Raw genomic sequence first — 13,842 nt, 5'->3', positions numbered from 1 at the left:
AGGAGCCATCTGGGGCTGTGCTGAAGAGCTAATATAATACCTGTTGGTGACCAGTTTCGTTCTCATCTGTTTCTGATGAGCTATGGACATCCTCCATTGCAGCCTGTGTGAACTGAGCCCACAAGTGCCCTTTTCCTGACTCTCTCTCTTTTTCCTTCTGGGCTCCTTCTTTCGTTCCCTTGTAGGCACCTGTCTACCCTACCTTCATATACTACAGCCTAAAATTATTCTGAATTTTTTCATAAGACTCTTCACAGTAAGGTCTTTTGCCATGGTATCCACCAAAGCAGAGTTTAGTTCCTATTAAAAAACCCCTTTTCCCCAGCTATCCTCAATACTGTTGTTTCAGAGGTCTGTATGCATTTGGAGAAGTGTCCATCTTCTTCAACTGGGCTTTTTTTTCATTTGTGTATTTCTGTTTTCATGTTCTACATACATAAGTTCAAATGAATGGGCTGGTGGGGAACTTCAGTTATTGCCAAGCAGAAATGAATGTCTTGAGTACTAAATACTCTGGTCTTGAAGATATTAGACAACCATAGAGGAATTTAATATGGTGCATCATTGCATCCATGCTGGAACCTCATTTTCCGTAAGTCTGTTTTGAATCTGGAGGGAAAGAATGAGAAAGTGGCAGAAATACACTTTAGACCATGGAAAGAATGCAAATAGTGTTTCAGAAAAGGACAGTAGTAGGGAGAATGTTTAAATCTCTAAGTGACTCTGAAGAATGCTGTAGCAATCTCAGTGGTTACTTTAAAAGAGTACCAGAAATGAGTTGGTTGTTATACTGACCCTTTAACCACACGATATGATTTTTTTTTTCAGATAGAGTGTAAGAATACACTTGAGCCACAATGCATACTCCTCAATCAGTATCATAATTTCCCCCTTTCCCCAACCACGTGTAAAAGAAACTTCAGAATCTGCCACGTAAATGTTACCCATTGATGAACCACTGAAAATTTTTCCAGGACCATGCTTTAAGAAAGATGCTTTCGAGGGATTCCCTTGATTAGCTGAAAATGAAGGGTTCTTATCTGACACTATCTTGACTAAATATACACAGCCTATGATGACGAAATGAAAAATTTCAAGACCAGGTATAAATACCACTGACAAGCAGATGAAGTTCATTCGTCTACTTTCTTCTAATAGAAGATTTGACTATTAGAAGTTGAAGCTCACTGCTCTTAGAACTGACATCTCCCAGAACTTATCTGAGCATTTTAACTGAGCCATCACCAAGAAAATGACTTGCCAGACCTACAGCTTGTTTGTTCTGTCTGTCGTCATGATTTGTTTTGGACACTTTGGAAACAGCTTAATTCTTGCTCACCTTGAAAATGATATAGACCAACTAAAATCTGACTTTGTAAGTATGATCTTTTACTGCATTTCTCTTCTCCTGCTTGTGCTTTAGGTATAGTCCAGGCTTAAGCACTGCCTGACATACTCAATGTGTACCAATAGAGGGTAACCATGGAACAATATTTTTTGTTATATCTTTTTTTTTTTAAACAATAATATGGACAATTTATTTGTTTTGGCTAACCTCTTTCACTAACATGATTCAATTTTTCAATAGTCATATTTAATGCAGTAGTTTACATCTATTTCAGGAGCAGTCTTCCTTTCAGAAGAGCTTCTCCTAGCTTCATTCAGCCTTTGATTACATGGAATGTTTTATAACAAGAAATCTTAATGCAATTTTTGACGAATTAATGTATTTTGATTCAATTCTATTCAGATGCAATTTACTGACACTTTTTTTAATTTTAGGTTAGTAACTTTAATGGAAGATTTAGTGTTAATTAGCAATATGAGCAAAACAGAGAAGAACTTTCGCTTTAGCAAATGCATCTGGTTCTCATGAGAAGTAGCAGTAGTGTGTTGTTGAAAGATGGTTCCTACCGCTCATTCTTTCGCAGCCTTCAGTCACTTTGCCTCTATATCTGTGACTGTGATCCAGCATAGGAATGTTATCCAGAATGGTGTTACTTATTTTCAGACAGAATTCTGACAGCTTGAAAAGTGTAATGTGAATTTGCCTATCTTCATCTAGGAGGCATTAAAGTTCACAGTTTACATCAGCTGGGATGAGTCATAGAGATAACAGATCTACAATAGAGTGACTTCTAATTAGCAGCTTTTTTTCACAATATATATATATTATTTTTTCCTTAAATATATGAAAGCACCTGCAAGAGTCTGTTTCCGGTCTGATTTTGCCAGAATTTTGTGCATATGAAAGTCAAAATTTAGTAGTCAAAGAATCACCCTGAAGTATCACACAAGGAAGCCCAGTGTGATACTTCATTGTTTGCAGATTGATAGGAAACTGGCTGTAAAATTGGCATTATATCTTAAATTTGTCATTAGCATAGATCTGAGAGATTCTCACTAGAATATATATATGACTCTGTTGAAGAGATCCTGAGCCGTGGTGAACTTCTTGCCCAGACATTAAAACTCTGGTCCACAGCAGGTGCTCCCCATCTATCAGAACAACAGCAAAACAAGGTTTGGCAATGGGCTCAGCATGGGCAACCAATCAGCCTATGAGGTTTCTGTCAGCCTGAAAGTTTTCCCTTTACACTCACTGTATTTAAATTACTGAGTAGACAAAAAAGGAAATAGTGACTGTTGTACACAAAAAGAAAGAAAAAAAAAAAAAGACACACAGAAGAGGAAATGATTCAGTTTACTTTTCCTTGGTGGGAGAATTATATTGCTGTTTTTTTCCTAGAGTCTGCCACAATGTGTGGCTAACATCTGATGGTTAAACTCCATCCCTGTTTGCTTCTCAGTAACTCACTAACCTTATATATCCCCACACATGACTGTGGGCTACGGGGCTATTCTCCAGTTATACAAACTGTAGTTTTATGGTAAAAAGTTAATTAGTTGTTGTTCCACATGAGATTTTATCAAGAATGGATAAATTTGAGGCCATAGAGTACATACTGGTAGAATTTGACTTACTAGAAAACATGCCCAGATCAGTTCTGACAGTTTTCTAACCCGTTGCTATGCTTATGAAGTTTAATTTTCAGCTGTCAGATTCAGATTCAAAACTTGCAAGGAGCATTTGGTAAAATATATGGTGCTTGTCTCTATTAAGATGAGTTACAGCAGGAGAAGACATTGAAAAACAGACTAATGCCATTTCTGATACTAGGCAGTCATCTAGTGAGATTTGGTGTTTAGAGAAGTGAAAGCATTGTAATAGTTACAGGCTAGTGGTGCAAAATCTTATCTCTCTGGTTTTTACTCCTCATTTGAATAAAGAATGCAAATTTGCCCTGTGATAAGTGTTGTTTGTATAACAAATATGTTTGTTCTTTGTTGCAGAACTCAAGTAATTCAGATGTAGCTGATGGTGGACCTATTTTTACAGGCAAACTGACGGACTGGACAGAGGTGAGTCAGAACCAGATATGACAAAGCATCTCGGATGCTTTGCAAGGCACTTTTTGTACAAAGCATCTCCCAGGTCCAGTGTAAGCAGCCAGGGTAGAACAAACATCAGCAGAGGCCACTTCAGTAGCTTGGAAATTACAAAACAATCCCTGTAAAAATGCTCCCCATAAGGAGCAAGGTACTTTATACCACACCACGAACCAATCCTGAGGTACAGCCAAGCCCAGGAGATGAGTTGCAGCATCTTCTTTATCAAACAAGTTTCAAGCGGCAGTGAGAACCCCTGTGTGCTGCTTTTTAGCTTTCCTGCTGATGGGCACTCACAGACCTTTTTTTTCTGACTGTATTTTTCAACAGAGAAATGAGAAGAGGATCATCCTGAGCCAGATTGTTTCCATGTACTTGGAAATGCTTGAAAAATCTGACAAGTCAAAGGCGCACGTCAGATACATATCTGAGGAACTTTATACTCTGAAAAACAGCCTTCCTGATGGCTTAAAGAAGCTGCAAGACCTCAAGGATCTGGCAAAGCTTCAGGTAAGGCTTTTCGTCTGCCTCCAAGGCTCATGACACTGTATTTTCCAGTTGAGATTTGAGTGTGAGTAAAGCCAATAATGCTTCAGTAACCCATTTGGTAACCCCCATGTGGCTCAGTTCATACTGGAAAACCTAATGTTTCCAGCTGCAGGGCTTGCTGTGGGTCTGCGGTGTGGGATGTCAGTGCGGAGGCTGCCCTCCCCAGTTCTTATCAGTCTGGCACAAAGGTGCTAGCAGTGCTGTCACATCGCCTGCCCACCAGATCTGCCACTGATATGGCCTTTTGTGGTTTAAAACTTAAATTGGAAAGTTGTGCCTGGCTACATTTTGCCTCCATGGGCTTTGGAGACACTTGGCTTATCTAGCAGGTGCAAAGGGCATGAACCCCCAACCTCTGCAGAAGTCTGCAGCTCAACCCTGGTGGAGTTAGCTGCTTGTGGGTAACTCCTATATCATTGTGATAACTACAGAGTAGCTCCATTTCACAGAATGTGACAGGTCTGTGGCATGTTACAAAGTAGCACAGAAAATGGAAAACAAAAATCTGTGACAAAATGACTCTTTGTTTGTAACTGGAAATGGCAGAAGTCCATTTGGTTTACTCTGGTAGCAATGTAGCCAGAAGGGTGTGATCAGTGAATAATTATAGCTCTTGGCATGACCTTCAGTCTCTTTATTTCTCACTTATAACAGATGAATGACTTGAAAACTCAACGCAAAGCTGTGCATGAGCTGTTCAGTGTCTTACAAAAACTGGTGGATAATCCAGCTTCTCTCAAAAGGAAAAGGAGCCAGTCTCAGAGGAGGTGCAAATGCTAATAACGTCATATGACCTTTTGTACTGAGTTGTTGTGTGAATTTTGTTTTGATGCACATTTTTTATGTCAGTCTTTTTATTGAGGTTTTACACATTTATTTATTAATATGTAAGTATTTTAAATAATTATTTATAAAGAAACACCAGTCAAAGTATTTATACTCCTACTACTATATAAGACGACTTTGTTTTAAAGTCATGTCTGTTAAATGTTTGTTGACCAGAAAATACAGAATGAGGAAATGTTTACCCCGTTTCCATATGGAAATCTTGAAATGACATAATACAGTACCCAGCTTTCCGTCTGGTGCTGTCTTGAGAGAGGGATGTTTTAAGATTAGTCTCGTCATTCATCTATTTGGCATGGAGATGCAAGCACCAATAAGGGGAAGTTTCTGTACTCAGGAAAACATTTCCGTATCTGCTTACTTCTAAGCATATCTAAATCCAAATCAATCAAATAGGCATGCTTAAAGCTAAGCAAATGCTGAAGCACTTTTCTGAACTAGGAAATTGGTGATTAATTGCTGATAATTATTGTTATGCACTGAAGTTACCAGGAGGCCAGGCTACTTAGGAGCTCCAGGAAATGTGACTGAGTTTATTGCACTGACTTAGCTTCAACTCACTGATTCTGAGAAGTTCTGTATTTTTTTGTACTGAATCATTTAAATGTGTCTGAAGTAATGTTATTTATTTGGAGGTGGTAGTATTGATATTTGTATTTCAAGGACTATATTTTTTGTACCAGAATATTATTTAAAACTTCACATTTCTCAATGGAAACTTTTTGAAATTTGAGTATTAAATTAATTAATTAATAAAGTGTGTTTGTATATTTGTTCACCAGAATCTCTGTGAAAAGTAGAATGCTAATCTTGCTCTATGTTGTCACAAAAGATGGCCCTGCCTAGATATATAAAAAAATATTTTATTTCCTCTTCTGTGTCTGAGACTTGGGAATGGATATAGTTTTTGAAGAGATCTGGCAGAAGGGTCTAAAATTCCCATTTGTTGTTACTTTGATTTAAAATAAAAGACATTTTCACATTCCTTGCAAGTCAGAGTTATGCAGCCTAGATCAAGGTCAGCCCATCTGCTGGTCTCTCTGTGAGCGGTACAAGCTGGATGTATGGACCTGCTTGGGCTTTGCCAGTCTCAGAGGCTTGAGTTTGGGCTTGCACAGGGGACTTTGTGGGGCTTCCAAATTCTCAGGTCCTCAGGGGTTTACCAAGCAAGTTATCTGGGGGCAGACTGGTTGGGCTGACTGGGAATGGGGCAGGTTTTCCTTGAGATTCCTGCCAGCATGGGACCTCTAACTCCCCCTGAACTGCTGAATTGGCAAATTCCAGAAATCGCACTCACCAAGCCCAAAGTTTAGTTATAATAAGCCAAACTAGTCTAGTTGTAATTGTTGTAGCCCTTACTACTGCCATGGGCCCAGCTGTCTTCATTGGTGTAAGATACCTTAATTCATAACTTTATTTTACAGTTGTAACAGAGTGATTCAGTAATCCTGGAGACCTGAACAAATTTTGAAGTCATCAGCTCTTTTTGTTTGTACTCATTGCAGACATGTGTATGCTGGGTAGCAGAGGCAGAGAAGTAGGGAAGGAATGAGCAGCTGGAAGAGGGAGTAGTAGCTGGTACTGCTGGCAAAATGTGTTTGTACACTCTGATTTCAGTAGCTGGGTGGTTTGGGGTTTTTTGTCTGTTTGTGGTTTGTTTTTTGTTTGGGGTAGGTTTTGCTTATTTGAGTTGGGTTTTTTGTTTGTTTTCATTTCAAAATATCCTTATATTCAACTGGAAATTTTGAAAGCATCCTTATATCTTTCATGTTAAATCTGACCAGTGCTGCCATAGTTACCTAACCACTCAAAGGAATCCAAATAACTTGTTTCTTGTATGACTTCTTCCTCCATTTTCCCTACCTGGTGTAAGTCTATGAGACCAGTTTCTACAAGGTGTTTAAAATAAACTGCTGAACTAGTCATTACTCCCTTTGCTCTGTTAATGTGATAATAATGTGTTAAAGGAAAACGTCACAAAAATCAGCCTCCACAAGACCACGTTTTTTCCTCTCAGATGTATACCATACAAATGAGGTGAATCACTTTTAACATGAAAACCCATCGTCTCTTCTCTCATATACTTCTGGATGTCCTCTTCTACATCATTCCTCACTGTATCCAAGGGAGGAAGGCATTGCCAGCTAAGCTAACTTTAAGTGTGAAATGAATTTTAATGGCTACTCTAAATGTTCCCAAAGAGAAACACAGCAGAAACATTGGACGTTTTTACTGAAGGTCAGTGCAGATTTTTCCACCTACGCAACCTGAGTGAATTAATAGATGTACATGCACAGGAGTGAAAAGATATTATCTACTGTCTAGTAGTTAAAATTAGAAAGCGGAACAATCTGAAGAAAAGACAACAGTGTCTCAGAAAGGTGCTGCGGTTTATGCATCAGTTCTACAGCACATTGATTCTGTCCTTACTCTCTATCTCCACATATTATCAGCACTGATTTTAATCTGCCATTTTATTGCCTTGTCACTCAGTGTTTTGAACTCCTATAACAGTTCTACGCAGTTGAACCCCCTTTCTGGTATTCTGAATAGCTTATTTATTTCACAGCCCACCCCATTTCCCAAAATGCTGATAGCTACATTGAATGGCACAGTCCCCAGGTGAGCCCTCTCATGAATGAAACCACTTAACTGCAAAAAACATTCACTGATTCATATCTCTTATTTAGAATCATAGACTAGTTTGAGTTGGAAAGGACCTTCAAAGGTCATCTGGTCCACCACCCCTGCAATGAGCAGGGACATCTTCAACTATATGTGGTAGTCAATGGTGCGGAGTCTAGTTGGAGGCCAGTATCTAGTGGAGTGCCTCAGGGGTCAGTACTGGGGCCAGTATTATTCAATATATTCATTAACGATTTAGACGAGGGAATAGAGTGCACTATCAGCAAGTTTGCTGATGACACTAAGCTGGGAGGAGTGGCTGACACGCCAGAAGGCTGTGCTGCCATCCAGCGAGACCTGGACAGGCTGGAGAGTTGGGCGGGGAATAACCTAATGAAATTTAACAAGGGAAAGTGTAGAGTCCTGCATCTGGGCAGGAACAACCCCAGGTTCCAGTATCGGGTGGGAAATTACATATTAGAGAGCAGTGTAGGGGAAAGGGACCTGGGGGTCCTGGTGGACAACAGGATGACCATGAGCCAGCACTGTGCCCTTGTGGCCAGGAAGGCCAATGGCATCCTGGGGTATATTAGAAGGGGGGTGGTTAGTAGATCAAGAGAGGTCCTCCTTCCCCTCTACTCTGCCCTGGTGAGACCACATCTGGAATATTGTGTCCAGTTCTGGGCCCCTCAGTTCAAGAAGGACAGGGAACTGGTGGAGAGGGTCCAGCGTAGGGCAACAAAGATGATTAAGGGAGTGGAGCACCTCCCTTATGAGGAAAGGCTGAGGGAGCTGGGTCTCTTTAGTTTGGAGAAGAGGTGACTGAGGAGTGACCTTATTAATGTTTATAAATATATAAAGGGTGAGTGCCACGAGGATGGAGCCAGGCTCTTCTTGGTGGCAAACAATGATAGGACAAGGGGTAATGGGATCAAGCTGGAACACAAGAGGTTCCATGTAAATTTGAGAAAAAACTTCTTCTCAGTAAGGGTGACGGAGCACAGGAACAGGCTGCCCAGGGAGGTTGTGGAGTCTCCTTCTCTGGAGACATTCAAAACCCACCTGGACATGTTCCTGTGCGACCTCACCTAGGCGACCTCACCGCTAGATGATCTTTTGAGGTCCCTTCCAATCCCAAACATACTGTGATACTGTGATATATCAGGTTGCTCAGAGACTCATCCAGCTTGGCCTTGAATGTCCCCAGGAATGGAGCATTTATCACCTCTCTGGGCAACCTGGGCCAATGTTTCACCACCCTCATTGTAAAAAAATATCTTGCTTATGTCTAGCCTGAATCTCCCCTCTTTTAGTTTAAAACCATTACTCCTTGTCCTATCACAACACGCCCTGCCAAAAAGTCTGTCCCCATCCTTCTTATAGGCCCCTTTTAAGTTCTGAGAGGAAGAAATCAGGTCTCCCTGCAGCCTTCTCTTATCCAGGCTGAAAAACCCCAAATCTCTCAGTCTTTCTTCATAGGAAAGGTGTCTCATCCCCCTCATCATTTTCATGTTTGAATATTTATGTGAAGACTTTCTTATAATGTAATAATCTCACTTCTTTGGTAGCTTTATGGTGAGATTCAGCTGAGATTCTTTTGAAGATACAAGAACATGATGCTTTTTTTCCTCCTCCTTGTCCGTATATTCACTGGCTCTTCAGTAAACTCTAGTATAACCAGTGTCACAATGTCACCAATGCCATATTTACTATTCTCTTGTTCACTACATTTACCCATGCACCACTCTGTCTTAGTATTTCATAGTAAGGATGGCAGCTTTAATATTTTGCAGTTTTCTGGGATTCCCCTGAGGCCTTTTAGTAAATTAATAGCCAATAAGTCCACTTTATGCATCCCTGGTACAGGGAAAGATTCAAAAGCAGGCTGTATTCCACACACCCCACAGTCTTTAATTCAGTTGTTTCACCCATGAGTCCTGCAGATCTCCTGGGTGAAGACTGTCAGCTCAAATCTGTCGCTGTGGCCATCTTCCTCCACTAGCCTAGGAGTGACCGTGGGGTTTTTTGGTCAGTGGGAAGCAGCAAAAATAAGAAAGTTTGGAAGTGGAAAACCCCCAAACCTGGCAGACAGGTGTGAGATTTCCAGTCCAAAATAGCTATTAATGCAAAAACTCTCACCTCTCTGTTGTCTTGCGTGGGACAAGGAAATGATAATAGCAACTTTTGCAATGCATGGGACAAATGTAGGCTGTTGAAGTATGTGAGGAGCAGCATAAGTCTAGCAACAGCAACACCTATGACTTCTAGATGCATTATATAGAAGTTGGTCCTGATACAAGATAGCAAAATAAGGCCACCCATCTCCCAGCTTCCTCTTTTGCCTTTTATTTCCAAGGTTTCCTCTCACAGTGAGCAAACTCTTCCTGAGAAATAATAAGGAAAGCCTACACCAAAAACTGACCTGCAGATGTAAGCAGGGTACTTCCTTGATCCATGACAAAACCAGCTATGCCTGTATGGTGGTCACGTCATGGCAGAGGGAACTCAAAATTAAAGAGGGCTCAGTTACACATTGCACAAAGGGGATAGGAATCTCCAGCACCACTCCATGCTAAATACTACCTCACAGGCAAACACGTTTGTGAGATTTCCCTCTAAATCACAGATCTAAGATGACCTTGACCTTACAAAACAGAAAGTAAGCCAGTCAGGTAAACCTGTTTTCTAAATCAACCCAGCACTGCGAATTATTGCCACTCCAACATCTTTTGGTTGCGTGCATTTAGTGTTCGCAGGATCAGGTCCTGTACAGAATTGGATCTCCTTTTAAGTCGTGTCTGCTGAGTAGATGGAGATACACAGCATGCACATGTGATATAATATATAGGTTTTTATCAATGATACATTCAGGAGTATATTGTTCAGAGATAGCTGAGGTTTTCTCTGTGTTCATGGCTGGACAAACTATTCTTTCCAGTGTTTTGCCTATAGGTTCATACTTTTAAGGAGCTGGCAGTTTTCTGGAAGATGATATTAACAGGAGTAAATGACATTCGGTACTTCTTCACAGATTGGATCTATGTTTTTAAACAAGATACAATAAAATATATCTACTTGCATAATAGTTTCCACAGAAAAGTACTGTTAAAAAGTGTATAATCAAATACAATTAACCTAAAGCAAATGGTACTTTGAAGTAAAGTCATTCCACAACTCATGATTTTATATTATCCTCAAGCTGTTAATGTCACCAGTGGTAAGGAAATTCCCCCACACTCACCCTTTTTATAAGTTTCTGAAGGTGAAACAACAGATGTTGCCTCCAGCATCTCTCCCTCAAGGGCATGCACAATTGTCCTCAGTCCACTGTCATGTCTCCCTGCATCATCCTCCTGTGTCCTCCTCCATAGTTTTCTGGATGCATCCACAAAGACTGTAGGTGTCAGTGATTTATATTTTTAAAAGAACAAATTTAGACTTCCCATTCTAGCTTTATCTTTAGAAGGGCCATTGAACAGGAACAGTACGCAAATAATGCTTTTATATCAATTACAATATTATTTTGGGGGATTAATAAAATATTTCCTCCCCTTTCAAGATGTATTTACGTGAGTACAATATTTCAAGGAACCACAATGCTAAATTGAGTGGTGCAACTAATGTTTAAAATACTTACCTGGACTGAATATTTGGGTACAAAGCTAAACATATGCTAAAGAACTGTACCTTACCCTATTTATTGCAATGACTATGTGCAGTTCTTTACTCTCTCTAGTGAGAAGCCAGCTGGATGCTGTTCACTTGAAGTACATAATTCCTCATGCAGCTGCTTTCTGTTACAGGTTGATTGACTTAAAAATTCACAAAAGTCAATGGAAATATTCTCTTTGATTTAAAAGTGATTTGAGTCAGGTATTTGGATTCTTAATATCAATACAAGGTTTTTGGTGGTGGTTGTTTGTTTGTTTTCCCTTTTTTTTTCTCTTCATTTTTATCTTGAGTGGTGAGCACAAACAAACAGTTTTTATAATAAAGAGTTTAGATGAGATTAAGACTTTAGTATAGATACTGCATTTTCATGATTTTGCATGAAAAAGAAACACCAGTGTTGACAGTAGTTGCTGAGAATATTCTTATTTTCCCTAAATGGTCTCAAAACTCCTCACCTTTGCACCTGGTACACCAGGTCCTGAGAATTATGAAGAATGTGGGTTGTTTCACATCATGTGAAACCCAGTACACACCATGGGCTCTATTTAACTTCGTTGATCCAGCCTTGCAGTCTTTTGGTTCCTGGGTCATGCTTCTCTTTTGGCCACTCCAAACACTCAGGGACGACCTTTTACTTAGTGCTGGAAAGATTTTATTACTCATTGTAAAGCTAAACTGTTTTGATTTTGATTACAAATAAATGTGCTATAGTCCTTTCCCTCATCTAGCCCAGTAGAATAATGTTTGGAATATAAAGGTTGTGAATTAATGGAAGGGCCACAATTTACTGATAAATGACGAAATTCTCAAAGTATACATGTGAAAACAATTAATTTAAAATGTGTACAGTACTTTCCAGAGATTTGTAGAAAAGATTTAAAATGCTGCCATTTGGCTTATGTCATTCATATACTTGTTCTCTTAGCTTGTACTTTAACAGATAAGTTTAAGAAAAATTATTTATGAACTAACAAATTTTTGAGATTTCTGATCTGAAACAAACAAGCAGTGATGAAAGTCCATGTGTGCTACCCAGCTGGTGAAGTTCATGTTGCCTATCTAACAACTGTTTTGTTGGTGGTGGTTTTTTTTTCCCCATAGACTTTGTAAAAATTACTTGCTTCTTGAATACTGCAAAAAATATCTTGGTAGACTTCTGAAACAGTGTTTTTCACAAGTGGCTAGTGACATGGATGTAAATGGAAAAAATTATTCATCTTAAAACCTTGAACTAGTCTTAGTAAGCTACCTCTTCATTTTCAGAGAGTTCCTATGAATTCTAAAATTACATATAGACTAACCGCACAAAGCACTACATGAACAAACTGTAGGGAAAGAACAACAATTAAAAGAAGAAATTCTCATGCATTTGTGCTTCTATCTCCAAAATAAGCTGTATACAGATGGACAAAATAGGAATCTTTTAACCTGCACAGAGAAAACCAGTCTCAGATGAAAAGTAGATGTCACTTTGGCTAAGTTTCTATCCAGTGATAGAAGTTGCTTCCCAGTAAGTATTTCACATGCCATTAAAAAATCTTTTAAAAATTTTACAAACCCAAATACAGTTTCATTTGCACTGTTTACAGAAATGATGTTTGACTACCCATGGAACCCAGCTACTGAAAGCCCTGTCTCAAAACAGAGGTGCTCTTCAAGGATGTGGGAAGGGCCACCTGACCTCTAGACTCTCACTAGAGCCAAGGAATAATGCGAGTCTGAAGGTCTGTCCTCTTTCTACAATTTTTTAACAGCTTTGCTCTAGTCACTCTTTTTATCCATACAGCACTCATTTCACATACTCTTTTTAAAAATTTTTTAGACCACATACAGCATCAATTCACATATTTTCAATTTTACTATGCTATTTTCTGCTCCAAAGGGGCTTTTCTTATAAACTTTCTGAAACTGTGAGAAAACGGCTGACAATAGAGAAGAAAAATATCCAAGAAGATGCTTTTAATACTGGATAGACTTCTTTTTGACTTATTTGTCAGCATGATCTATCATTCCAGGTGCTTGTGTACATTTTTCTGCTGGGCATTTCTGAAAGCACAACACAGTGATATGTCAGGGATCTTGGGAAGTACCGAATCAGGTTCTCCATATGAGTCAGGATTTGCCTCTGGGTGAGACAAAATAGGAAATACATCTGCCGTGCCTGTCTCCCCACAGGGAAAGGTCTGCTGATGCCTATGCTCTCAAGTACATTCTCCAGCCTCATGTTCAGAACAAATGAGCTACACCTGAGCATCAGTTTAGTGGCTCAGATAGGAAAATGAGAAAGGTTTTGGAGTGGTTTTAAGCTTCCTCCTCAGTCCTTGTTTCTGTTTCAAATTTCCACTACTTTCCTGTGACTTTTTTATAACTAGGCATTTTTCTCTCTGGTCACCTGGCCTCTTTTTTTCCCACTCTCAGGAAAGTTCTCTGATTTTTTTTGCCATTCTTGGCCCTTTCCACAGACCAGGCTTCCTGAGTCGATTAATAGGGATAAAACTCACCCTTACAGATCTCTTTTCAGGACCTCCTGCTTCCCATGACATGCAAAACAGATAATGCTGGCTGAGAACAAAGGACAACTCTATCAAATGAATGTATGGGTGTTTGTATTAATGTCTATTTTCAGAAAAGCCCAAATCACCCTCTCTCCACCCTCAATCCCCTGATCTTAAGAAGACTGGACATCATTCAGCCATGCAC

General features: G+C 39.5%; 1 protein-coding gene across 1 annotated transcript; it reads left to right on the top strand.

The window, feature by feature from the left end:
• Positions 1–1,252: 1,252 nt before the first annotated feature.
• Positions 1,253–4,779, top strand: IFNG (interferon gamma; the record flags this gene model as incomplete). The annotated part of the gene is made up of 4 exons (XM_080359810.1): positions 1,253–1,375; positions 3,355–3,423; positions 3,781–3,960; positions 4,654–4,779. 4 exons carry the CDS (start codon positions 1,253–1,255, stop codon positions 4,777–4,779), a joined length of 498 nt encoding a protein of 165 aa, XP_080215936.1.
• Between the last annotated feature and the right edge of the window lie 9,063 nt (positions 4,780–13,842).

The sequence above is a fragment of the Nesoenas mayeri genome (assembly GCF_963082525.1).
Source record: "Nesoenas mayeri genome assembly, chromosome: 1".
NCBI lineage: Eukaryota > Metazoa > Chordata > Aves > Columbiformes > Columbidae > Nesoenas > Nesoenas mayeri.
The sequence above is the reverse complement of the archived record's forward strand: the minus strand, read 5'-3'. Positions and strand labels throughout refer to the sequence as shown.